We start from the raw sequence: 26,809 nt of genomic DNA, 5'->3' as shown, positions 1-26,809 counted from the left end.
TCATTCTCAGAGTTCCTCAACTGCAGAGTGACTTCTTTGTCACTGTGGTTTTAGTGCAGAATCTGGGTACACACACAACCCCTGCCTCCTTTGATGCCTGCACGTTACAATTAAGTATAAACTGAATGTATGTGAAGCCAGGCAACTAATTACTGGTTTCAAGGTGACCTAAGGAATAGCAGCCAAGCAGACGGCTGATGCTGAAGCCAAAAGATAACAGCTGTAACTTTTGCTTAAGGTAGGGTTACCTTAAACCAGGGTTCTTCAATGTCGGTCCTCGAGAGCCGAATCCATGCCAGATTTTTAGCATATCCACATTGAGATGAATGTAGTTATCTTAAAATCTGGCATGGATCGGCTCTACAGGACCGACATTGAAGAACCCTGCCTTAAACAAATAAATATTTATTTCCAGACTTCTGAGAAATAACAGTCCCCTAAAAGGTATACTGTACCTTGGTCCAGCAGCAAACGGCACAAATGCATGAGAGTGCCGATCAAAGGAATTCTCTGGAGAAAACCGCAAGGGGTCAAATACCTAAAAAACAATTAAGGAAACCAAAGGTAAAAGTTAAAAAACACACACTACGCTAGGATGTACATTACTTAAAATGTTTATTCTGGAAATCAAGGGCGTGCCAGGTGCTAAACTTTATAATTGCGTTTCAAATGTCTTCTGAAAATGCATTTGACCTTATTTGCATGGTGACATCACAAAACCAGATTTAGTAAATTATGAGCATCTCCTTCTTGCCCGGCAGGTCTGTGTCTGCTTTTGCTTTTCTTTGGTTTGGTTTCTTTTATAAACAGACAATGATGGATAGGACGTCCAGGAAGGAGAGGGAGGCAGAGCTCACGTATTGGTTACTAAGGGCCCTTAAAATAGGTTCTATCAAAGAGCATACGCTATCCAAGGAAGCAAGAGGCAAGTAATGGCTCATGTATAACACTGGAGTACCCGCTAATGACTCCTTCTATTTACCGTGTGCTCATTTGCCGAGATATGAAGCACTGGAAGGAATGTACTGAAAATACAACCAGGCACAACAGTTATCACTTATACCGAGAGAATTTCAGTCCCTCTTTGTTCTTCAGGCATGCTTTGCCGAAAGGGGCGCTCAGAATAGTACTAAAGGGGACAACAGGAGTCTAAGGAAGAGTGTGTGGTTATTCTCCATTAGTGGTAGTAATGCACAGATGAATGTGAGTGAACATGTGTAGGTGAGCTCTAATATCAGTGTACCTCTCTATTCCAGAATCACTGTAACGAGCCAAGGAGTAGCTAGGTGGCCACCTCTATCAGTGTACATCCAACATTATTCCAGAATCACTGTAGCAAGTCAAGAGGTACCTAGGTGGCCCCACTGATATTAGTTGTTAGAAACTGGGTTGTTGGTTGACTGGGGTATGAACCTGGTCAAGCAGCAACCACAATCCCAGTTGGGGTAAGTGTCTGGCAAACCCTAAATTAACCTGTGCTCACCTTCTGGTACTTTGGCACAGAGCAGTCAGGCTTAAATTAGAGGCACTGTGTAAAGTTTCTGTATGACAGTGAAAACACCACCCAAAAAGGTTCCACATCAGGTTACAATAATAGATTTGAATGTAATAAATAACACAAGACCAAAACCACATACATCTAATAGGTAGAACTTGAGTAATGAATGAAGAAAAAGCTGTAAAATAGTGCTTAAAAGCAAGAAGCACCAACAGGGGATATTTGGTCACAACGGACCTGGACAAAATCAAAGATTCAGGGTGACAGCAATGAAGCGTGGGCCAGCTACAGAGACCCAGTTGGGTATGTTGAACCAAAGTACCTTAAATCCTGGCTGAGGGACATTGTGTGGGTCCAAAACACAGATGCGTTGCACAGCCAAGGAGATGAGCCAGTTCTGAGATATGGTTAGGTTGTGGTGCGAGGTCCTGGTGCATCGACATCAACGATCCTGTCAATGTGGCTTGCGATGCAAAGGCCGGTGTTGTGGAAGTTTTGAGGAGTTGGGCTAATGAGTCAGCTCCAATGAGTGATGAAGCTGTGATGCAGTTATGGCGTCGTAGTCGAGGCTGCAGTTGACAGTGGAAAGCGAGCAGCTGGTGCTGGGGAAAGTGTGGAGCAGTGGCAATTCCGAGAGCGATGCACTAGTCCCAAGATGCAGCTATGCCTATCAGTTGCACCGGTTTCAACCCACACAGTGGCAGTGATGTGCCGGTTCTGATCCACACAGCAGTGGCAGTGCTTTGGTTCTGCTCTCACAGCAGAGGGAGGCGTCAGTTCTGCTGGAGCAAACACCTTAGGCCCACTTCCAAGGGTCCAGGACTAGACTGGCATCACTTGGATGGGCAGACTCACAGATGTCAGAGTCTAGGTGCTGGAGAAGGGTGGTTGGAAGTCTTATGTCTCTGAGACTTCATGCCAGCCAGCTAGCCCTTGGAGTCAATCTGGGTTCAAGTGATGCAGGTCCAGTCCTTCCCACCCAGGCAAGAGAGAGAGCTGCAGGGCAGTACAGCAAGGCAGGAGCCCAGTAAAGTGGCAGTCCAGTAGAGTGGCAATCCTTCAGCAGCACAGTAGTTCTTCTTCCTGACAGCATTTTCACAGGTCCAGAAATGTACTGAGTTGGTGGTGTCAGAGGTCCAGTACTTAAACCCACTTGGACTTCTAAAGTTGAGGAGACTTTAAAGACAGGCCTTTGAAGTGCACAGAGGGCCTGTCCTTTCTACCCTGGCTCCAGACTTATTACAATGGCTTATGCACCCCTTTGTGTGGGGGCAGGACACAGCTTTTTCAGGTGTAAGAGAGGCCGTGCCAGCTCCTTCCTCTGATCCTCCCAGGATGGCCCATCAAGTCACACCTAAACTCCCACTGTGTGAGGCTGTCCAGAGGGAATATACAAAGCCCAGCTGTCACTCACCCTAGACAAGTTATCAGAGACAGACAGCAGGCACCTAATTGCTAAAGCCAGAAAATGCCAACTTTCTAAAAGTGGCATTATCAGAATTGCAATTTAAAACCAGACTTCAACATAAGTTGTCATCTTAAATTGTAATTCCAGAAACACCAGGTCAATATAGCAGTGTAAGCCTGCACTCACAGGCTCTGCAATGACAGGCCTGAGACATGGTTAAAGGGCTACTTAGGTGGGTGGCAGAAACACTGCTGCAGGCCCACAAGTAACTTTTCAATTTACAGGTCCTGGGCACATGTAGTGCACTTTACTAGGGGCTTATAACTAAATTAAATATAGCAATTGGGGATAAGTCAATGTTACCATGTTTAAGCGACCAAGCACAAACACTTCTGAACTGGTTAGCAATGCGAAAGTGCACAGAGTCCCAATACCAGCAAAACCAAGGTCAGAAAAGGGGAGGAGGTAGGCAAAAAGTTGGGGGAAGACCAGCCTAAAGCTGTAAGATCTAACATTATTGTACCTCACGACTACTCTAGAATCACTGTAGTGAGTCAACAGCTACCTAGGTAGCATTCTCTGATATTAGTGTACCTCGAAGACTACCCCAAGGTCACTTTAGTGAATCAAGGGGTACCTAGGTGGCCTCCTCTGATATCAGTGTACATTCAATATTACTCCATAATTCCCAACGCGAGTCAAGTAGTATAGACGGCTAATGAAGGAGTCAAATAAACATGTTTTCCTTATTTTCTTCTTCAGGGCACCGTAACAATACATTTGGTGCAGAGGATGTGGGTGCAGAACTTGGGGCATCAGCCTTTGGACTCACCACTTTGAGGTGGGATCATGGGGGATGCGGCTTGGAACGCAGCACTCGGTGTATGGAACAGAGGACTTGATAATGGACACTTTGAAAGAGGTTCAGAAAAGATATCTTAGGCCACATATTGTGTAACTTTTTGTGTAGTGCATACTGCCAACCAAACTACCTCGAAGCATTTGTTTGATAAGGAATTTAGGAGAGGGATTTGGTGATTGACTTGGGAATGAGATTTTGTAGTTCGGACTCAGAGGGGTGGAAGTGCCATATGAGAGGCAAACTAAAGTTCCATGGGACTTTCAACACCGAACTGAAGACACAGTGCTTGGGGCATAGGGCTAATATGTAGGAACCTGGAAATATGACACTGTATGTGGGATGAAAGTAGATCTTGCTTGGGATCCATGGGTCTGCTCAATGTACTTGGTACACTAGGCCCTGGAACTAAGAAAGATGATTAGAAGAACATGACTTGAGGCACTGAATTGGGACATGGGCATGGAGTCATATATGGGAGTGGGACTTGGACCACATTTCTGTTTTACTGTGCTTTGACAGTTCCCATGAATTTCTTTGGTGTTTACAGTGAACCGGCAATGTGGATTCAGGACTTATCAGTGGGTTAGATTGCTCTGGAAAGTTCTTCTTCTACAGTACAAGTTGCCCTCCTCTGTGTGTGGATGGTAATTGTATAGCACAACCCTAGCCAGAAGGCAGCAAACTGCTGTAAAGGGTCAACATTAAAGATAAAGCCGAAGTGCACCTTTACCTTATCAATGTGCATCTTCGCCTTTTATGTATCGATGTGCATGTTTGAGAGTACCTTTACTTTTCCCCACCAGAAACACACAAAAAAACAAAATGTGGGATACACTGTCATCTTTCATCAATCTAGTACCAGACCCCAACAGTTTGGGCTCCAGTAATAATGTTCACTTCTGAAGAAAATAATGAGATAGTTATAATATCAATGAAATTGATGTACCTCTGGGTCCTTCCATACGGTGGGGTTTCTATGAATGCTATATATGCTTAAAAAAGTAATAAATCCTGCAAAAAAGCAAAAAGAAAGAAACTTAAAACATGTGTCTAACTTCTGAACATAATTACATTTTTGAGCTTAGGAACTGACAGGAATATTTCAGAAAGGCAGTTTTTCATTCCAGTTGATGGCAACATTTTGGACTCAAACAAACAGTCCACAAATGTGGATGAGATCTCTCTTCACATAAGTGAAATTCTGATGAGGATATGCAATTGCTTGGATCAACAATTCTACTTTTACCCATAGGCATGTTGTAAGGAATAACTCTGGGATGGCTGGGGATTAAAAACAACCCTCTAATGCAGAGGTTTTCAAGCTTTTTGATGCCAAGGCCCCACTGTCAAAATTGTTAGGTGTAAGGACCCCCTCCTGACAAACATTTCTAGAACCTGGTGCTCCTCATCATCGACAACCACTGCCAACTATAAACGCCCGCAATTCCAAAGGCAAATAATTTTTACGTTCGGGAAATAATATTAAACAGCGTTTAGCAAACCAAAGGTTAGTGGATGACTGTGGTTCGGTGCCAGAGGATTGGCACACAGTTCAAACAAATAGTCTCCAAAAAGAATTACCTGAAAAAGCACAATGGTACTTTTTTCCACAAACAAAATATAATTTTGACAAAACGTATTTGGGTGAGAAAACCTTTTTGAACTAATTTGATGGGTGGGCCTCTTTTTCTCCAGAGAAACAGTCAATCTGTGGTTGCACCGCATTAGTACCAGTTTAACACACATATAAAGCAATAAGCAACAAAAAAGTGACAAGTCCAGCTTTGTAAAGGGCCTTCTACAGTGCAGCAACAGTGCCTCTGCTTTAAAGTAACTTTTGAACCGTTTGAGCAATAATTTTTTTTTAATTCAGCAGACTATGCGGCAGATGATGGATTATGTGGCAAAAGCAGCAAATCTGTAATCGTGCAAAAATTGTTGCGGCCACAAAATCACATAATTCCAGTGGCCCTGGGTATAATAGCTGGAATGCATGGGCTGCAACTTTAGTGCTCTGCATTCGAGGAGGACCATACTGTATTTCATGGGGTGCTGACGTCTTGGCTTTTACAGCTACATGGAACTGGAGGTTGCTGAACATCATTCATCATAATTAAAATAAACCATTCACAATCATTAATGATGAATAAGGGCCAAGTAGGATGCTTTCTTTAATTGCAGGGGAGGAAGTGATCCCTTACCTTTCTTTCACACTCTTTAAAAAAAAAAGACTCTTCTTTTTAACATTATGAAAGCATACACTTCTATTTTAGCAAAAACTGAATCCTGGTCATATCAGTTTTCTGCTGTTGCTGACTTCAATCCCCGCCAGGTAGCTACGCATAAAATAAAGGGCCGCTTAAGTGAAAAATACATTTAAAAAAAGTTGTTACTATAGTACATTATGAACCCTCTTATTAGTTGATGCACTGCAGAGGCCTGTGTGCAACCAGAGATCCACAGAAATAAACCTTGGTTGGAGAAGTGTAGAATAGTGATTTGTGTATTTTTACTGCTACAAGGACACAGTCTGTGACAGAATGCACTGTGAATATATAAGTAATTGTTTTATACTTGCATTATACACAGTATAAGATAGACCGCTTTGAAATGTGCAAAATGTTTTACGATAAAAAGGTGCTTCTAAAATATAGATTTTAGTAATACCCAGACCGGAGGTAGTACATTTGTTTTACATAACTGTTCCTTCAACACATCCAGTGGTACTAAGCGCTACATAAATACAATTACAATTAAAAGCACACACTTCACAACTCATTTGTTAATTCATTGAACTACCACTCAAAAAGAATACATCTTTGTCATCACAAAGCTTCCAGTGATTTGATCAATTAAAGCCAGTACCGGCTCCAACCATTGTTTACATTTGCAGATTAAGTGGTTGCGCACATTTGCATTTCTTTCAGGCAGCAGGCACCCTGGCAGGAAGGCTTGTTCAGCTGTCTGCCCGGCTTCAGTTTCACAGCACAGGAGACTCACTGAATGACACTTCAACTGAAGCATTTAAACTATCAGAATTAACCATCCCTGGATGGTTGTCTTTTTGCAAAACGAAGAGCAAACGTTTTGGATTCCAGGCAGAAGTGAGGCTGGGGAATGCAAACACCCCCCTTCCCATGACTCCACAGTCCCCTTGGAGATTGCGCCCCATGGCCTGAAAAACTCCGATTTAAACTATCAGAAATGACAGTCCTAAAACAGTTGTCTTTTTCCAAAACGAAGAGCAAACATTTTGGATTCCAGGCAGACATGAGGCTAGGCAATGTGTGCCCCCTTTCCCATGACTCCACAGCCCTCCTGGGAGAGGCGACCCATAGACTGAAGACCTCTGCTCTAATGTTTAAACACTTTAGTCTGTATTAAGGTAAGACAATTAGATTTGCTCTTAAACATTGTACTAGATGCACATTGTTAGAACTGGGGTCTTTGGTTGGCAATCAGGTTACCCCCTGTCCAAGCAAGGACCCTCACTCTAGTCAGGGCAAAGAAGAAAGACACCTGGTTAACCCCCGCTTACCCCTTGGTAGCTTGGCACAAGCAGAATGTCTTAAGTCAGGAGCAATGTGTAAAGTACTTGTACCAACACACACAGTAATACAATGGAAACACTACAAAATGGACATCACACCAGTTTAGAAGAACAGGTCATATTTATCTAAATCAAACAAGACCAAAACAACAAAAATCCAACATACACAAGTCAAGATATGAATTTTCAAAAGAATAAGAGTCTTACTCCATAGAAAACAATGGAAAAGTAGATTTTACACTAAGTATCTGGTTTGCGTCAAAAATAAAGCCACATGGGCGAGCGAACGTCGAAAAAGTCAGCGATGGGTCTATTCCTTACTCGCAAGTGAGGCCGTGCGTTGTTTCTTCTCCAGTCGGGTAGGCAATTAGTTTTTTTTCTCCCCTGCAACAGAGCGATGAGTCGATTTCCGGATGGGGCACCTTGGATCCTCACAGGTTCATAATGATTTTGACACCCGGTGATGATGTGTGTGAAATCCAGTCGCACGGTGTTGGAAAACCACGCTGCGTGGGGTTTGTGTTGTTATCAGTAGCCGCAAGCAGGTGTTGCGTTGTTTCTTCAGTCCCGATGCGTCGATCTCCCATACGGGATGCAGGTGAAGCATTGATTTCAGCCGTAAAGCAGGTGGCGGGTCGTTTATCAGCCGCGTTGCAGATGGTGTGTCCTAAATTTCCCTGCACGGTGTCCTGTGCGTGGATTTCGGTCATTGTTCTGCCGTATTCAGCTTTTAAGAGCCCAGAGACTGGATAGGGAACCACTTGGCAGGGTAGGAGTTTCAGCAGAGAGTCCAGGTGCTGGCAGATGAACTCTTTGATGGCCTTGAGACTTCAAAACAGGAGGTAAGCTCAGTTCAAGCCCTTGGAGATTCTTCTCAAGCAGGAATGCACAACAAAGTCCAGTCTTTGTCCCTTTTCACAGGCAGAAGCAGCAACTGCAGGATAGCCCAACAAAGCACAATCACAGGCATGAGCAGCACTTCTCAGCTCTTCTCCTTGGCAGAGGGTCCTCTTGGTTTCAGAAGGGATCTAAAAGTCTGGAGTTTTGGGTCCACTACTTATACCTCTTTCTGCCTTTGAAGTAGGCAACCTTCAAAGGAAAGTCTCTGTTGTTCACAAGATCCTGCCTTGTCCAGGCCAGGCCCCAACACATACCGGGGGTTGGAGACTGCATTGTGTGAGGGCAGGCACAGCCCATTCAGGTGTAAGTGGCCACTCCTCCCTCCACTCTAGCCCAGATGGCTCATCAGGATTTGCAGGCTACCTCCTAGCTCCTTTTGTGTCACTGTCTAGAGGAGATTCACAAACAGGCCAACTGTCCGTCTGACCCAGACAGGGAATCCACAAACAGGCGGAGTCACAGAATGGTTTAAGCAAGCAAATGCCTACTTTCTAAAAGTGGCATTTTCAAACAGACAATTTAAAAACCAACTTTACCAAAGATGTATTTTCAAATTGTGAGTTCAGAGACTCCAAACTCCACATCTCTATCTGCTCTCAAAGGGAAACTGCACTTTAAGGATATTTAAAGGCAGCCACCATGTTAATCTATGAGAGAGATAGGCCTGGCAAATGTGAAAAACAAATTTACCAGTATTTCGCTTTTAGGACATGTAAAACACCTCAGTACATGTCCTACCTTTAACATACACTGCACCCTGCCCATAGGGCTACCTAGGGCCTACCTTAGGGGTGCCTTACATGTATATAAAGAGAAGGTTTAGGCCTGGCAAGTGGGTACACTTGCCAGGTCGACTTGGCAGTTTAAAACTGCACAGACGGACACCGCAGTAGCAGGTCTGAGCCATGTTTACAGGGCTACTCATGTGGGTGGCACAATCAGTGCTGCAGACCCAATAGTAGCATTTGATTTACAGGCCCTGGACACCTCTATTTCACTTTAGTAGGGACTTACTAGTAAATAAAATATGCCAATCATGGATAAACCAATCAACATTACAATTTAGTACTGGTTAGCAGTGGTAAAGTGCGCAGAGTCCTAAAGCCAACAAAAACAGGTCATAAAAAAATAGGAGGAAGGAGGCAAAAAGTTTAGGGATGACATTGCAAAAAGGGTCACGTCCAACACACAATGTAATCAGGGTGGTGCTCAATTTATATCAGTGTTTGCTAGTAGTGAGCATGGACACTCATATTTTAGACCTTGGATATTTTTTGTTAGTGTTTTGCATGAAGCAATCATTGATTTCACAAAAACTAGTACTAGAGTGAGGATAGGCAGAGGCAGTCACTCACTGATTTAACAAGTGGTTCCAAAGAAACAGAGAGACTGCCATTGGCTGAGTCAATAAAATATGCCAAAGAACAGTTCAGGTGATCATTCAGGCTCACATGCACTTGTCTCTCTTTTTAGCCCCTCCCATGTCTTTCGACCTTGCCCAAATACCCTTGTGGCTGCAATAGACTGCACAAACTGACAGTCCTGCACTGTTCGTTTACCTGGTTCTCTTTTACTGCTTAGACACAGCTGGGCCATGTGGCCAGCCACATCAAATGGTCCCAGTGAGTTACGGTTCACATTTGTGCCAGCCAATGATTGACCGTCCTGAGTCTCTCCCATCTTTGAACCTACAAACGTTTATCTTTTTCGTCTCCTCACACCACTCTGCACATGCTGTCTCTCACTCCCTTCCCAAAGATCATGCCTTTCTTCTTGACTCTCTTTACAACTGTTAGCTGAACTTCCGGCACGTTATCTGCCTTTTCCTCCACCTTCTTCATAGGTCCTGTCTCTCACGCCCATTTGCAGACCGTGCCTTACAAGTCTATCTTTCTCCCTTTTCACAACTAATATCTCTATTGCATTTGGTCCTCCTGTCTGTCCACCAGCTCTCCTGCCTCTCACTTTCATATGGAATCTGTTTTCATCCCTGTGCTGCGTGCTGATGTTACATCATATGATTTATAAAGTGCTCATTTACTCTCACAGATCTTCTTGGTATTCTGGCACACTTATCAACAGACATATCCTTTCTTTTAACCAAAACCTGCCTAAACCACAAGCTGAACGATAGTTTTGAATTTTTCCGAAACTAAGTGATCAACACCTGTTCTTAAACTCAGGGGGGGGTCCTTCCAAGCTTCTGAGACCCATACCAAAACGTCCCTCGCACCCCATGGCATCCTTTAAACTCGTAACTACTAGAATACACAATCGTTATTTCTCTGCAATAAATGTTAAGAATTTTGTGAAAAATGAAAAGTGCCCTGTGAAGTACAAAGGGACTTAAAAATAATGTGTTTCTTAACTGAGAGCCAATGGAGTGCAACCTTGGTGGGAGACATATGGTCTATTTTCTTTAGATGCAACAGAATTAAGGATGCTGCATTCTGCTACCATTAAATCTGGGTATCAGCTGGTTAAGAATGAGCGCTGTTAGAGTAATCTGTTGGAGAGAGGACAAGAGCCAGGACCAATCCAAATGAATGTCAAGTGGAAAACTCCTGCTGTTTACATCCTTAACCTAGATCTAGTGTCAGCTGTGATCATCCAAACTAATAGATTTCTCACAAGAAGCACCAAACCAGATCCTTCCTGAAATTTGACTGGTCACAGTTCTTTGGACCATCCAGTTGAGCTTGTAGTTTCACCCTAACCTCAGTCTTCTTTGGACAGGTTTAATTGTGCACATTATTGACCCATATAACCAGGAAGGAAAGGAAGATATTTTACTTCCCTGTGCTCAGAATGCAGCTATGAGCCCCCACATTGTAAAGTCGCATGTTTGCAACCAGTTACATGAATCAAGAACTTTGCAGTGAACATCAAGAGGTGGGCAGCAAATGCTGTGTATCCTGATGTTGGATGCACCACAGTCCTTCTCAAAAGTACTGGGGCCCTGCAGTGCTCTATACAGATGTTGGAATCCCCACAGCTCACGGGCACCACTGTTTTGCACCATAATATTAATGCTAATGCACACTTGTACATAGCTGTGGATCTCCTGTAATTTATCTACATCAATGGCAGGAACAGTGCAGTTATGTACACCTAGCTCAAGGTTAGGACAGCTGTGCACATGATGTCAGGGAGATTACAACTCTACTAATCTATCTACAGAGAGCATCACATTCCTGTACAACCCAGGACAGGGATACCATAGGAGTGTACAATAGTCTCAGGGGCTCCACTTTTGTATATACCACGGTTAAAGACACCAGAGCTCTGTACATCAAGGGCGGGTCACCACTGAGTCAGTCGGGGGCTACCAGTGCTCTGCGTCCTTTGTGCCTGTCACTGAACCGTAGAGAGACGAGCAGCCAGCTCAGCGCGGTTGTCTAGCCTTTGCATGGCCAGATTTAAGCCTGCCACACAATTGGCAGCTCGTCAGGTTAACCGATTGTACCAAATACCCGGCATATACTACAATGGGAGGGAGAATGAGATGAATTAGGGTTTTAAGATGCTTCAATTTATCCTGCCAAGTAAACAAAAAGCTGAATCTAATCTGACCTACACCAAGTTTCTGTGTGATGATGCGACCTCTGGTATCTGTGACCACCAAAGACTATCATGAAGGTCAGATGGTGACTGGGTCGCAAATGTGAATCCTTTCCTCTGTTGAGCTTGCACAGATACCATTACATCATATGTGTGTGTATAGATACATCACACTACATGACTGACATTAAGAGTAAGGGAAATTGTTTTATGCAAGAAGTGTTATCAAGCGCTGATTATAAAATGTACCACTGTCTGCAAGTCTGTTCCTCGATTACCATACGCGTATGTCCTGTGTAGATTTCTTAATAAAATTGGCACCAAGACTGTTTTGTAACCTGTCATTTTTGAGCTCGTGGAAGCTCTCGGGGCCACTTTCGTGGTTTGGTGAAAACATTATTCTAATAAAACAACTGTTTGCTCATTGACATTATTTTCTCATCACACTTTTTAAAGACGTATGAGTATTATACATTGCATTTTCTCCGTGATTTACAGGGACTATGAAAATAACAGTTCTTTTCTTAAGCAGACAGACACTAACAACGTATCTCTTGACCTCCATGCCACAAACACGCCTGCAGTGTAATACAACATGAAACACGCCTACCTGAAACACGCCTACAGTGTTATACAACCTGAAACACGCCTACAGTGTTATACAACCTGAAATACGCCTACAGTGTTATACAACCTGAAACACGCCTACAGTGTTATACAACCTGAAACACGCCTACAGTGTTATACAACCTGAAACACGCCTACAGTGTTATACAACCTGAAACACGCCTGCAGTGTTACACAACATGAAACACGCCTGCAGTGTTATACAACCTGAAACACGCCTACAGTGTTATACAACCTGAAACACGCCTACAGTGTTATACAACCTGAAACACGCCTACAGTGTTATACAACCTGAAACACGCCTACAGTGTTATACGACCTGAATTGCTTGTTACCGATGCCACACCTATTCATGGAATGCAGAGCACCTACGCCTCTGGGCCTCCTTCACCCCTTGCTTTCTTTCAGGTAAGTTTAGGTCTGGCTTGACAGCACAGCTGTCTGCAAGACGTATTATTATCAATACTTAAATACACAAATCCGGCTTCTGCCCCTCCCAAAAGGACTGTCACTCTCATAAAGATGGTTCTAATTCTACCTCCTTCGACTGCTTGCCTTCCAATGAATAAGGCACTATTTTTACGCCATAAAGTACACTCACTTATCATACATGCATGTATTAATGTCCTACATACCTACCCCTCAACTGAAATCGTTCTTTTATCTTTATTTTTTTTGACTGCCGTTCCTGGCATGTAGCGCTTTCTCTTTGTTATCGGCATGGTTCGACACCAAGTTGGTCCTAAAATACCCGTGAGATAAACAACGAACTGCAATCTCAAAATACTTCGGGGGCTGCATCCGAGGTCCAGGCTATATCAGTCCACCCGTTCACAGCACTGCCTCTGCTTTCTTTCACGCTCACTAACATGGGGTGCTCAGATCGACTCTCCTGCTGTTCTGCAAAACTGGCAATCAGTTCAACTTCTTACTATGCCACTGACAGAGTGAGTTACTTTAACAATTTGGAAACATGTTGTATACCATATAATATCATACACAAATGCCTCTATAACATGTTTTTTAGATATCAGAGATTACTGAGAATGCAAGAGGTTTTGGCATTGGTGACCTTATCAAACAAACCATAGGGATAGAAGATTTCCATTATCAGGTACACTTAGGGTGATTTTTATATTGTTTTGACAACTATAATCTTGATTTGAACATATTTCTAATTTTATTACGTTATGCCTGACGGTTGCCTTGCGGGAAAGTTAATGCTCAAAAGAGTAGGAGAAAACAAGCCAATGATGAAGGCTATAGGCCCGACTGGTTCATTGGGAAAATGTATTTCAGATACCATGGATAAGATCTGTTTATTTTGAAAAGTTACAACAAAGGCAGTATGTCAGACTTATTTATTATAAGATGATCATGCTAAAGTCAATAGGTTTTAATGGGTGGATTGTTATTGCACAATATTAAAGCCTGCAGCTGTGCATTTTCTTGACAGCTAATACGTTACCTTTGCAGGCAGGGAGAATAAGTTACTTACTTTCACTGAAGCTTTTTCTAGTGGACTGTCTATCTAACTGCAGATTCCTGACCAGGCACCAGATTGGATCCTGAGAATTCTTCAGCAATGTTCCTGCGCCCACTAGGTAGCTCTGGGGTGACTTTGTACCGCCCTGAAAGTGATGGAGGAGAACTGCATACAAGGGCCACCAATTACACACTGATCTCAGTAGGTTGCATAATTTTTTATCTTTGCTCTTGGATGCAGATTGTAGAACAAATTCTCAGAGAGAGTGTGCTGCTGAATTTCAAACTTGGGATCTTTTTATTTGTAAAAAAAAAAAAACCCTCAAGTAATGGGGAGGTGAGATAGCAGTGAAAAATCTGCAGTATCCGCCCAAAGAGCATTACCAAAAATTAGTAGGGCCTTGGCCATGGTGGAATGGGCCAGTAGTCCAAAGAATAAATGACATCCATTCAGTTTCTTTCACTTGGAACTTGGCAACCTCAACAAAAATGATTAGATTAAATCATCTTCATTACTTATAACTTTATTACAAATTCATCAAGTCAATTATATAAAAGTATAAACATTCATCAGACAAAAAATATATATCATACACAAAAAGCACTGACAATGTAACCAAGCAGACCCAACATTCATCCTTGATCATGCGACTAACCCCTATAACCACCCAACCCACAGGTCACACATGGCCTTTGGCCGTGCACATCGAGGGATGATGCCCTGCTGCCAACCCCCTATAACTACCCAACCCCAAGCCACACACAGCCTTCGGCCGTGAGCAGCAGGGGTAAGCTGCAGGGCCTGGCTATATTTTAAAAATATGCAGGGGGCTGCATGGACCTCCCTGTGCCCCGGGGACCACCACCTTCTTGGGGCCAAGCAAACACTGTAAAAAAGGAGGGGGGCCACAAGGTCCCCCTCACTAGGTGGATTTCAGCCACAGGGCCCATCCCGTAGGGCCCAGCCACATGTTCATGCGTGCCCTGGCCCCACCAAGGACACCCCATTAAGAGTTATGGGGACTGCAGGGGCCTTGAGGCTTGAGCCGGCATTCCTCCATCATGCAGGGAGCTGCTGCAAATAGCAGCTTCCTGCGTGTGAGAGCAATCATTTCATCTCTTTTCCTGCCAGCATGCTAGCAGACAGGGAAAGATATGAAAACTCAGCTTTCAGCCAGCAGGAGCATTTTTAAATTTAAATTCCTTCCCTGGCACTGATAGGGGTCTCCCCCACCCCATCCCCTGAGTCCTCCCCCCACACCCCTGACCCCCCGCCACCCTCCAAAGATGGTAGTACCCCTCTCCCCACCACCCCACATCGACATCCCCCCTTCACGCACACAGACACCACCACCACACATACCCGCACACATACTAACAAACATTCCAACAAACACACACTGTCATACACGCACTCACACACCCCCTCTACACACTCACACCCCCATGCAGGAACACAACACACAACACACAACATCCCCCCACCCCCCTCCCCTAAAGGACGATCACCTTACCTTATCCGGTGATCCTCCGGGAGGGAACGGGATCCATGGGGGCTGCTCCGCCGCCAGCACCCCGTCACCAGAACACTGCCACACCGAATCATGGGACATGATTCGGTGGGCGGTGTTCTGATGACGTGGCGGTGGAGCAGCCTCCACTTCCCCGCCGACCGCCAGTATGGCTGCTGGCGGCTCTCCATCTGAAAAAGGATGGAGGGCTGCCAGCAGTCATAATACGCTGCGCAGAAAACCGCCTGCACTGGCGGTCTTCAGCGCGGCGGTACCTCAGCGGTCTTTCAAAAAGACCGCCGAGGACGAAATGAGGGCCTTATTTACTTAGGGTGCTTTCAACCTCCCATTGCTTATCATCAGTTTGCTACATCATCACTCATGGCCTTGCTTATCTTTGGTCAGCAAGCACTTGCTTCACTTCCTCTTCGTGTGTCTATCCCTACCCTGGTGACATACAGTCTGCGTCCCTTGCCCAGTGTTGTTCCACTGCTCGCCACTTTCTGACGTACTTTTTTTCCTTTTACTTGCTCCATCCACTCCCCGCACTCTCCCTCCTCGTTGCTTGCCCCCTGCTGTCCCACCAAAAAACATTGCTAAAGGCCACACCAACCGGTGTTGAGGTGCTACAAAGATATATTTGCACTGCATTCCCTCCTCTGCATATCCTTTTCGTGCTGTTTTATTGTGGGGTCCAAGTGGTGAACGTTTTCTCTGCGGTAAGATAATTAAACTTTTTGGTGTGACGACAGAGAATAATCCCATACTAAGGAAGCAGATCACTGATCTTGCATTCAGTACTGGCCACGTCATAGCACTTTTTCTTTCAGCCATGCTGTACAGCATCTATGCTGCTGTACATCAAGGCTAAATGAAATTGACAAAGTCGATAGCTCTCCCAAGGGTGAGACTTATTGGCTTTGTCAATGTCTGCTTTAACAGGTATCCTCCCCTCAAAACAATGTACATTTAAACACACAGATTTACACTTGCAGTAAATTCACAATGTTTTTGTAATTTACAGAAATTCCAGGCATTCCCACAAGCTGCAGCAACTGCAACATTCCAGAAAGACTCATAGGCAAATACATTAATAATGGAGTAAAAGTAGCAGCCGCACATTTACTTAAGTGTAAACGCTTAGCAAAAATGCATTCGCAATTTATAACAAATTTGGTTTTTTTCACAGGACTTTTTCCCCATGGAGAAACCACTTTGCATGCAGGGACACCCATTATGTGTTCATTCTCTTTCTAGTGCCACAGTGGGCAGGAGTGAATATCTTGTAAGGTTGTTGACAATCACAAAATTTAGCGGGACAAAGTCAATGCCCAAAGAGCTCTCAATTTAAAACTTATACAGAAAAATGCAAAATCAGAAATTATTCTAAGTCCCAAGTGGACAGAAAAATTAGTAAAGTAATGGAGAGCTTCCTTGGTAGAACAGCAGAGTCTTCTGGCACACCCTGAAAATCAAGGTTTGTTTTATATATTATTTTCACAAATGAAATTATAAAATCTGCAGAGTCAGTGGTGTGAGCAAATGTATCATTGCGTTAGCAAATCAGGGTACGTGAAACATAAAAATCATATTGCTTTAATACCTAAGCACGTTGCGTTGGCACAGTGAACCAATAAAAGTACCTTGGTAATGTTGCGGGTTGTGACTGAGCTGGGGAGTGATCATCAAGAGCAGAATTGCATTAGCAGTTGAAATAAACCAGTAAATCTATTTGACTATGTACTGCAGAAAACTGCAATGAGAGAAGTGGGCAGGGAGTGTAAGAACATGTGTGACAGAGGTGACTTCCATTTAAGAGCTGGCATTTATACCTAATTTGTGGCCTAATTAACAGATAGCAAAAAAACAAATTTCTATACAACATTAAGAATTTGTCTCAAAAACAATAGTGCAGGATCAGTAAATATATGTTCAATCCAGTGTGGAAATACATTTTGCAAGTTGTTAATGATGCAAAACATATAAAACCACAAACATCTTCTAAATAGCCATCCCTAAAGCTTTAACAAACTGAGAATACAAATAGAATTCAACTCTATATTGAAAGAATTATCTTCAAACCACCATCAAGCATACTAAGTGTGATTTGTTGAGTGGACTGAGCTGTATATTAACTTTCTATTGCTGTGGTATGAATTCAGAGGGACATGGCTAACGCAATCCTTTAAAGAATGTTATCCAGCATTTAAGCTTTGGCTTGTTTTTTATTGCCTTTACCTGTTGGTTGCAATACCTTATTATTAGACCTGCCAATCTTAGGGTGGTCTTCCCCCAAACAATTTGCCTACTACACTCCTATTTTTGCAGAAATCATTTTTGTTGGCCTTAGGACTCTGTGCACCTTACCAGCTAACCAGTGCTAAAGTGCTTTTGCTCTCTCCCTGAAACATGGTTACATTGGCTTACACCTGACTGGCATTTTAGCTTACTTAATAGCCCCTAGGTAAAGTGTTATAATATATACCCAGGGCTGGTAAACTAAATTATACTAGAGGGCCTGCAGCACTCATTATGTCATCCACTTAAGTAGCCTCTTAAAACGTGTCTCAGACCTGCCACTGCAGCCTTTGTGCATATGTAAACTGTCAATTCAACTTGGCAAAATATTACTCTTGCCAAGCCTAGACCTCCCTTTTTATTACATATAAGTCACCCATAATGTAGGCCTGGCACAGCCCATAGGATAGGGTGCACTGTAATTAAAAGTTAGACATGTACTTTTAAGTTTTACATGTTCTGGTAATGAAAAACTCACAAATTTGTTTGTCACTACTCTGAGGCATACCCTCCCATGCGATAACATTGGGTTATTTTTAATAAAATATACCTTCTGTTTGGGAGGAGGTAGAAAAGTCATGTTTGGTGTCTAAGGAATTGTAAATTAAAATCCTCTTCAATTGTTAAGTCAGATTTTAAGTCACCATTCTTAAAATGCCACATTTAGAATGTTGGCAGTTTCTTGTCCTAGCCATTTGGTGCCTGCGGCCTGTTTCCTGGGTCGCATGACTAGGAGTAGGTGGCAGCTGGCCTTTGTGTATTTCTCCCAGACAGCTACATTATAGAGGGACTGTGTGTTGGCAGAATGGGACATCCAGGCCAGGACGGTGGGTTGAGCGGTGCACAACCATACTTGCAGCCCAGTTCACACACAAAGAACTTCACTGTAGCCTATTGTGACTGCAGATAGACTGGGAACTGGGCAGAGAGGTACGAAATTCCAGACACGTCTGAGGGAAAAACTTTAGAAGTTTCTTCCACTTCAAAGCTGGCACCAGGTAGAGTGGAAGGACTCTCAGAGGACTACACTGCTAGTTGTGCCTGCTGTATGCTTCAGAGGAGTGCCCTGCTACACCAAGAGGTCTGCCCTGCTGACCAAAACCTGCCTTGTGTCCTCATAGGACTGCCCTGCTGTTTGAGACCTGCTTTCCTCCTTGACCTTAAGACTTTTAGAGTGATTCCAAGGGCTAGTTGGCTAGCCTCCTGATCGGAGTCTTCAAGGACAGAAAAGGCTCCAACCATCTTGAACCCGTACCATCACCCAGCCTGAGTGAGTCCTGAACCTCCAAGTGGAGTCCCCCTCCAGTCCTCAACCCTTGGAAGTGGTGCTAGAGGTGCCAAAATCATGTACTTGGGACTTAGACAATCTTCTGCCAAAAGGTACTCTGAGAACCGAGAGGAGATTGGGACATATCTTCTCTCAGATCAGACCAACATGCATCAATTGGTTAGCCTGGCTTTGCGGCTGTTCATGCTATGTTCTTCTTCACAGCAGGAAGTCCTGTCCAGCGACTCCTTGCAGAATAGGTATTCGGCCTCGTGGAATCCCAGTTGGCTACAGTGTACCACTTCGTCCTGCTGGAGGCTTTTGACTCCCATAAAAGAGACTAAGGGTCTGATTGTGAGTTTGACGATCAGACGAGCCGACTGCCAAATTTGCGGGGAGAACTCCACTGTCATACCGGTGTTCTTTCCCCCCCCCCCAAGCGTATTACAATGTTCCAACCAGGCTGACCTGTGGGAACATTGTATTACTCGTTCCTGCCATGCTGACATGTACACATCACTATCTTCCCAACCAAATCCACACGCATCTTTCTCTACATATGCATGATTCAAAACATTTACACATCTTCTGATCAAGTAGAACACTCTATTAATGTGTCCATGCACAAAATATGATGTTGGTGGAAGGCCACTTAGTGGGACTGATCGCTTGAAATCACTGTACTGAAGATCGTCAAATGTGTGACAGTCAGAACTCGTTTTCCACACACACACACAAGTTCTTTTTTTTATGTCTTTAAAGTCACATTCTTCTTCTGTCCCAGCAAATCCTTTTAGAAACTTCACAGGTCCAGCGGTTAAACTTTCAAACTTTGTTCCAATTCTGCTTATAGTTTCATCACCCTTAAGAATATGTGCCATGATAAGAACACTGGGCATATCTGGGCATGTATAGAATATGAAGCGGGATTAAGTGTCTTTTCTCACCTGTTCCATAGTGTTTCCATAACTCTGATAATCCTTGACGTATGAACATTGCAACAAATCTAAGTATCACAATAATAACACCTGTGTTATTTGACAGTACAATTACTCAAATGGAACCATTTTGAACAGCCCACTCAACAAGTGGCACAACATGAAGGTCAGCTTCCTCCAATTTGCTGTTAAGTTCTTGAACAATATGGTCTCGACCTTTTGAATATCTCACTGCAGGCACCAATTCCTCATTGACAATCATTCCACTTGCAATAATTGGAAATCCAGTGTTCACTGAAGCATCAGCAATGTTTTGGTGAGTTAACATCTCCAAGTTCATCTTGCTCGATGTTGCTAACCAGAATTTATCAAGTTGTACAGGTACAGGTGTTGGAATTTTGATGCAGGCAAGGTCAATTTTTCCACTTGTAGACATTTGTCTGATTCTCTCACATTCTTTGACAGATAGTTCAAGATGATTGTCAAAAGCAATGCGCAGTTCTTGCAAGGTGCACACATACTTTGATATCTGTACAACAGTATGAACGACCTCTCCAAAGTTTTGCATGGATGAAATCTTGACCATTCAGAATTGTGACATAGTCCACAACAACAGCAGTTTTCAATGAGGACACCTTTTCAAATTGTAATTCTTCAGGTGAAAGGTTTTTTTTTATCTCTTGTACGAATTTGTGCTTCACTGGTTTGGTTGCAGCATCTCCATCAAATAATGCGTTTGTTGTAGGAAGATCATGCGACGGAATGTCCTTGATAAATTCACCCTTTTCTTTTGCTACATCTATCTCTCTGTGCTTCGGAAAGTTGTTTTTTTGTAACCTGTTTTGAAGTGGCTGGTTGGACAAAACTCTTACTAAGACGACGAAAGCGTGGAAGTTTACGTCAAACAGATTTTTTCATTCACAAATCTCTCCTGCTTCAGTTCTACATATAGTTTCAATCGATATTCCAGGACATCTAGTAGACGTGCCTTTATATTGTCATCCACATATTGTTTGATCACAAACTTTTGTAGTCACACAGGCTCAGTTATTTCAAAGGGGTTTCCTTGCTGCTGCATGAAATGAAGTAGGTTGTCAACATGTTTATTAAAACGTTCCCCTCGCTTTCCCACAAGTTTGTCGTGAGGAACAGTTTCATGATGGTCCATTATTTAATGTGGAGAACGCCCATCATTGGATAGAGATCATCAAATTCTACTGGATTGCTCACACAAATGTCAGCTACAATACTTAAAACCACCTTCATTGCAGAAAAATGGCAGGATAGGCTGGTTTTCAAGCTGAGCACGCACATTTTGCAAACTATTTAGAGTTGTGTATACTGTTGCATAGTTTGTGACTGGAGATAGTATTACTCGTAAAAAACCCAACCTTCTTCAGTGGGATGGTATTCTGGAAGATCAGAGCATGAATTCCAGCCCATAGAGGAACTGGCTTTTCTTCATCCTTCAGTGTGCACCGAATAAGCGATATGATAAATTCATTTAAATCAGCTTTAAGGACAGAAGCATCAGGTAGAAGATCCATGTTCTCAGCCACTTTGGAACTTTCTGAAAGACTGGAACGTGTTGATAGCGTGTAGTGATTTTGCACTTGTTGGCAAGGCAGTTGGGTTATAAAAGTTTGCAGCTTCAGTTGTTTATATCTACAGCTGACACAGCTTGTTTTCCAGCAGCTACTTCATTGGTACAGTCTTTAAAAAGCATGATGGCAGTATCATGTGTGCTGGACATTCCAGACAAAGTAGAGTCATCTTCAAAATTATCAAGAGCAGCATTTGTAAATCATTTCCTGGTAAATTGACTTGGAAGTGGTGTGCTGTAGGATTCACAAGATTTTACAGCATGAGCTGCTAACAAGTTCCTGCTCCGTACTATGTCATTATAACTTGTTGATACACCAATCATATTCATTGAAGTGATTAGTTCTCTACTTTTGCAATTGTCATAGATTGCGCGGGCAGTCATCACATGTAGCAGAGTTTTCTTTTTGCCTTGATGTAATTTATAAAACATGATTTGGAAAATACAGTACATTTGCACAGCATAAGCCTGTGGGTTCATGGAACTGTCTTCCACTTCTTCACTTACCTCCCCAAAGCCATCATCAATGTTGTCGGCTTCTGTTCAGAACTCAAATGTTAATACAACATAAGGCATTCTTGTTGACTCCCATGATTTACGGAGCTTTGGGGCACCACAATATTAGTCATTAAGTCCAAAATATAAATATTTCAGGACATTTCTTAAAATGGTTCCTGATGCGTTTACTGTATTCTGTGATATTATTTTGTCAGCAAGAACTTTAGGAGTCAAATCAGCTGAGAACCCCATGAGTGGCTCATATTTTTATTAGACTGACAAAAACAAATTCGGTCATTGTACATTCTCACCAGAAAAATCTTAATTTCATTATTATGGATCAATACAGTTTTATCAATGTTGACCATTATTTCTCACATCTGAGTGTGAACCTGTAGCCAGCACCCAAGAGTGGCTTTAAAACTTAATTTGCTTTTATAAAGTGTGCAAACTTAACTGAAGGCAGACAGTTTTGTTGTTGCTGGGAGCTCATTGTAGATTCAAATTTTCGAATATATTCACACATGCACTTTGGGTATGCATACAAATCCGTTGCAAATACATTCAGGTCACTGTTTAGATCAGGGAGTCAGCTGAAAACTTCATCTTGGCAGAAACTAGCGGCAGATAAAAACATCTTGGCCTTTAGAGACTCACACACCATGTACTTCATTCCTTTGTTAATCCCTTTGGCCCTTGTTCTAGCTAAACCACAGATAGCACATTGAAGATCATCTGCTTTATGATCAGTTGTTGGAGGTGGACCAGGGGTAGCCATTGATGATCTAATTGAATGGGCACTGGGTTTGGTTGTCTACACTTTCTCAGAAGACTCGGAGTCTTGGTGTGATTCACTGGTTTCTGCTATTTCTGCTTTTTTCCATTGTATACGACTTGCAGCACTTGTTGTTACAATGATAAAATATGCTCTTCACCGATCAGTTTCAATCTTTTGTGAACTTTGTCTTGCGGTATTTCTGCAGCATCTCGAACTCTCTTCTGCCAGGCGCAGTTGATGTTAGCTTTTCTTTTGCCTTAGTTTGGCATTTGGCAATTTTTTTTAAGGAGTTATCAGATTTTGTAGTTAGCAACACTCTGTAAGGAGGTAAAGATCCTCTGCAACCACCCGCTACGCTCATGTTTATGAATTTGAATCAACAGAAAACCTGTAACAGAAACACATCATTATAGAACCACCATTTTGGAAAATGGCAGAAGGGTTGCTCTGAGGAGTTATTTTCCATCTCTATAAAACTACGTGACCCCCAAAACCTATGTTTTGACAGCAAAATGAAGAATATAAGTCTCATGGTTCCTGAAATATTACATCATCACTGCAACACATCCGCCATTTTTAAAAATGTCATCCAGACAAAAGTAGCCCGGATTAGCATTGTCTACCCAAGCTAAATTACTTCTTTAATGATACAAAAACACAAATCAAAAATGAAAATCTCTGGACAACATTTTATTTTTTTACAGAGGTATATCAAGGGGCCAGGACTATACAGCCCTCCCCCAGGGCTACCCTATCATGTGACAGATACCTTGGAGTGGCAGGAACTCTTTAGCTTAAGCCTCAAAAGTTGGAAACTGAAGGTAATGTCTGCTAACAGGCTTTCATCACTGTGTCATGCTTGTTTAGTTTGTTGCCCTTCGGTGTGTCGTATAGTTGGGTTTATATTACTAGCCCATAAAACCACTCTATAAACAGCACTAAATAAAATGTGTTTATAAGAAATCCAAAATGAGTCAATCATGTAGATGAAGAGCATTGGACTTTGGGACTATACAGTTTTGAAAATAGCTGGAATGCCAAAATAGAGTATTTGGTTGACAGCTATAGGGTGCCAGCATAACATCTGGTGCCCTTTACAGTCAAAAAGAGGCCAGCCACTGCCCGAAAGCCTGTACAACTAAAATCAAGGATGATGAATTGATTATGAAGTAGACTGCAGATTAGAGGGGATGTGGTTCAGCACACAATGCTGAAGGAACTAAGTGCCTGATTTAGATTGTGGCGGACAAGTTACTCAATCACAATGGTGACAGATATCTCATCCACCAAAATCTAAATCCCATTACATCCTATGGGATTTAGATTTTGGCGGACCGAATATCCGTCACTGTTGTGACGGAGTAACTCATCCGCCAATATCTAAAATAGGCCCTAGGTGGTTTCTGGTACTCTTCTGCTTTAAGGATCCATGAAAGGGACTTGAAATAGGAATTCTGTGATTTTTGTTGGGTTTTCACCTTGACTGATCCTTGTTCTTATATTAAGATAGGATGGTTCTTTAATGTTTCCATAACAAAAAGATATTACATTTCTTATACTGGTTTTTATTTGTATTAAAATTCATACCTGCTGGCAATGTCCGTCCATCAAAAAAAGTCATTGGTTTGGTGAGACTTCGTGAGATGCCAGGTACTGGTGGATAGAGGCGAAGGCACTCCTTGATGCACATAGTGGTGTAAGTCATCTTACCAAGATCATCCCTAAAACGGTTGGTATTGTGATTGTAAAATTGTGGTACATGTTACAGAATGTAAAATTATGTTTAAAGTGTGATTGAGTAGTGTATAAAGTATTGCATTACTTACATTGCTTTGCACAGAGATGCCTCATTATTTTCCAAAAGCAGGCTGCAATTGCTGTCTAGCAAACCTTTTAACATATGTAAATTCACAATGCTGCCTTCTGTCTTTTTTTACATACATTAATGCAATTTAAGTGCTCCATAATCACACAGTTTACTATTTCAACCATGCCATTTACTTGCGGCCTGAATAAGGCCACCCTTTCATGCACAATACCCCACTTGTCCATAAAACCTTTCATCTTCAGGGACACAAACTGTATCCCATTGTCTGAGATTATGGTTTTCGGTGAAACTTCCTCCAGAAAAATATCTTCCAGGAAATCTAACACAGTTTCCGTGTCTATTTGGTTTACTATCTTAATTACAAACCACTTGGTATGGTAATTCACAAGCACAATCATGTATCTCTTTTCAGCCCTCTGTTGGACCACAAAAGTCTATGGCTAGTGTTAGACTTGGCATCCTTTGCGTGGGCTCCACTAACTTTTTGCCTCTGTTTCCCAGGTTGTTGATGTGTGCTGGACTCTGTTTTTGCTATCCAGTGCTAAAGTGCAAGTGCTCCGATGTAAAATGTATGTGTAATTGGCTTTTCACGACTGGCATATTTGATTTACTAGTAAGTCCCTAGTACAGTGCACTAGAGGTGCCCATGGCTTGTAAATCAAACGCCTGCAGCACTGGCCACCCACATTAGTAGCCCTGTAAACATGGCTCAGACCTGCCACTGCAGTGTCTGTGTGTGCAGTTTTAAACTGCCAATTCGACTTGCCAGACCTAAACCTTCCCTTTTTATATATGTAAGGCACCCCTAAGGTAGTCCCTACGTAGCCCTATGGGCAGGGTGCAGTGTATGTTAATGGTGGGACACGTACTTATGTGTTTTACATGTCCTGACAGTGAAATACTGCCAAATTTGGTTTTCACTGTTGCAAGGCCTATCTCTCTCATAGGTTAACATGGGGGCTGCCTTTAAATATTATTAAAGAGCAGATCCCCTTTGGGAGCAGATAAACATGTGGAGTTTGGGGTCACTGAACTGACAATTTAAAGATACATCTTTTAGTGAAGCTGGTTTTTAGATTGTGTGTTTGAAAATGCCAATTTTAGAAAGTAGGCATTTTCTTGCTTAAACCATTCTGTGACTCTGCTTGTTTGTGGATTCCCTGTCTGGGTCAGTTTTACAGTTTGCTTGTTTGCACCTCTCCTCTAGACAGTGACACAAAGGGAGCTGGGGGGCAGCCTGCATATCTAGATGGGCCATCTGGGCTGAGGGGAGGGGAGGAGTGGTTACTTACACCTGAATGGGCCGTGCCTGCCCTCACTCAATACAGTCTCCAAGTCTGGTGTGTGTCTGGGACCTGGCCTGCGCAAGGCAGGATCTTACAAGCAAGAGAGACTTTTCTTTGAAGTTTGCCTACTTCAGAGGTAGAAAGGAGTATAAGAAGAGGACCCAAAACCCCTGAAAATGTTATCACTTCTGGAATCAAGAGGTACCTCTGCCAAGGAGAACAGCTGAAGAGCTGAGGAGAAGTGCTGCCCCTGCCTGTGCTTTGTTGGGCTGTCCTGCAGTTGCTGCTTCTACCTGTAAAAAGGGGGCAAACACTGGACTTTGCTGTGCATTCCTGCTTGAAGAAGACTCTCCAAGGGCTTGAACTGAGCTTGCCTCCTGTTGTTGAAGTCTCAGGGCCATCAAAGACTTCCCCTGCCAGCCCCTGGACTCTGTGCTGAGACTCCTGCCCTGCCAAGTGGTGCTCTATCCAGTCCCTGGACCCTTGAGAGGTGAAGCTGGCAGCCAAGAACTGAAAATCCACGCGGGGAAATTTTTGACGCACCATCTGTGTCGTGGCTGATAAACGATGTGGCGCCGGCATCGTGGCTGAAATCAACGCTCCACCTGCATCACGGCTGGAAGAACGACGCAACGTAACTGGAGAAACGATGTGCAACACCTGCTAATGGAGGCTGATAACAACGCAAACCCCACGCAGTGTGGTTCTGTGATACCGTGCAACCGGATTTTCCATGCAACATCGCTGGGCGCAGAAAAACAACGCAAAGCCTGCCCGGACCCGAGGTGCCCGTCTGGATTGATGCATCGCTCTCTTGCGGGAGAGAAGAAACGATGCACGCTGACCCGACTGGAGGAGGAACGACGCACGGTCTCGCTTGCAAGTGAGAAATCAACGTAATACTGGCCTTT

General features: G+C 43.1%; 1 protein-coding gene across 1 annotated transcript in view; it reads right to left on the bottom strand.

Annotated features, from left to right (window-relative positions):
- The window catches only part of LOC138293481 (cytochrome P450 4B1-like), a 129,387-nt gene that overhangs the window by 16,308 nt on the left and 86,270 nt on the right, over positions 1-26,809 (bottom strand). The window contains exons 9-11 of the mRNA XM_069232720.1: positions 24,372-24,505; positions 4,715-4,779; positions 456-538 (exon numbers count right to left, since the gene is read on the bottom strand). Coding sequence (XP_069088821.1) covers positions 456-538; positions 4,715-4,779; positions 24,372-24,505 — 282 coding nt within the window. The remainder of the gene's footprint in view (positions 1-455; positions 539-4,714; positions 4,780-24,371; positions 24,506-26,809) is intronic.

The sequence above is a fragment of the Pleurodeles waltl genome, chromosome 4_2 (genome assembly GCF_031143425.1).
Source record: "Pleurodeles waltl isolate 20211129_DDA chromosome 4_2, aPleWal1.hap1.20221129, whole genome shotgun sequence".
NCBI classification, from domain to species: Eukaryota; Metazoa; Chordata; class Amphibia; order Caudata; family Salamandridae; genus Pleurodeles; species Pleurodeles waltl.
This window is presented reverse-complemented; position numbering and strand designations above follow the sequence as displayed.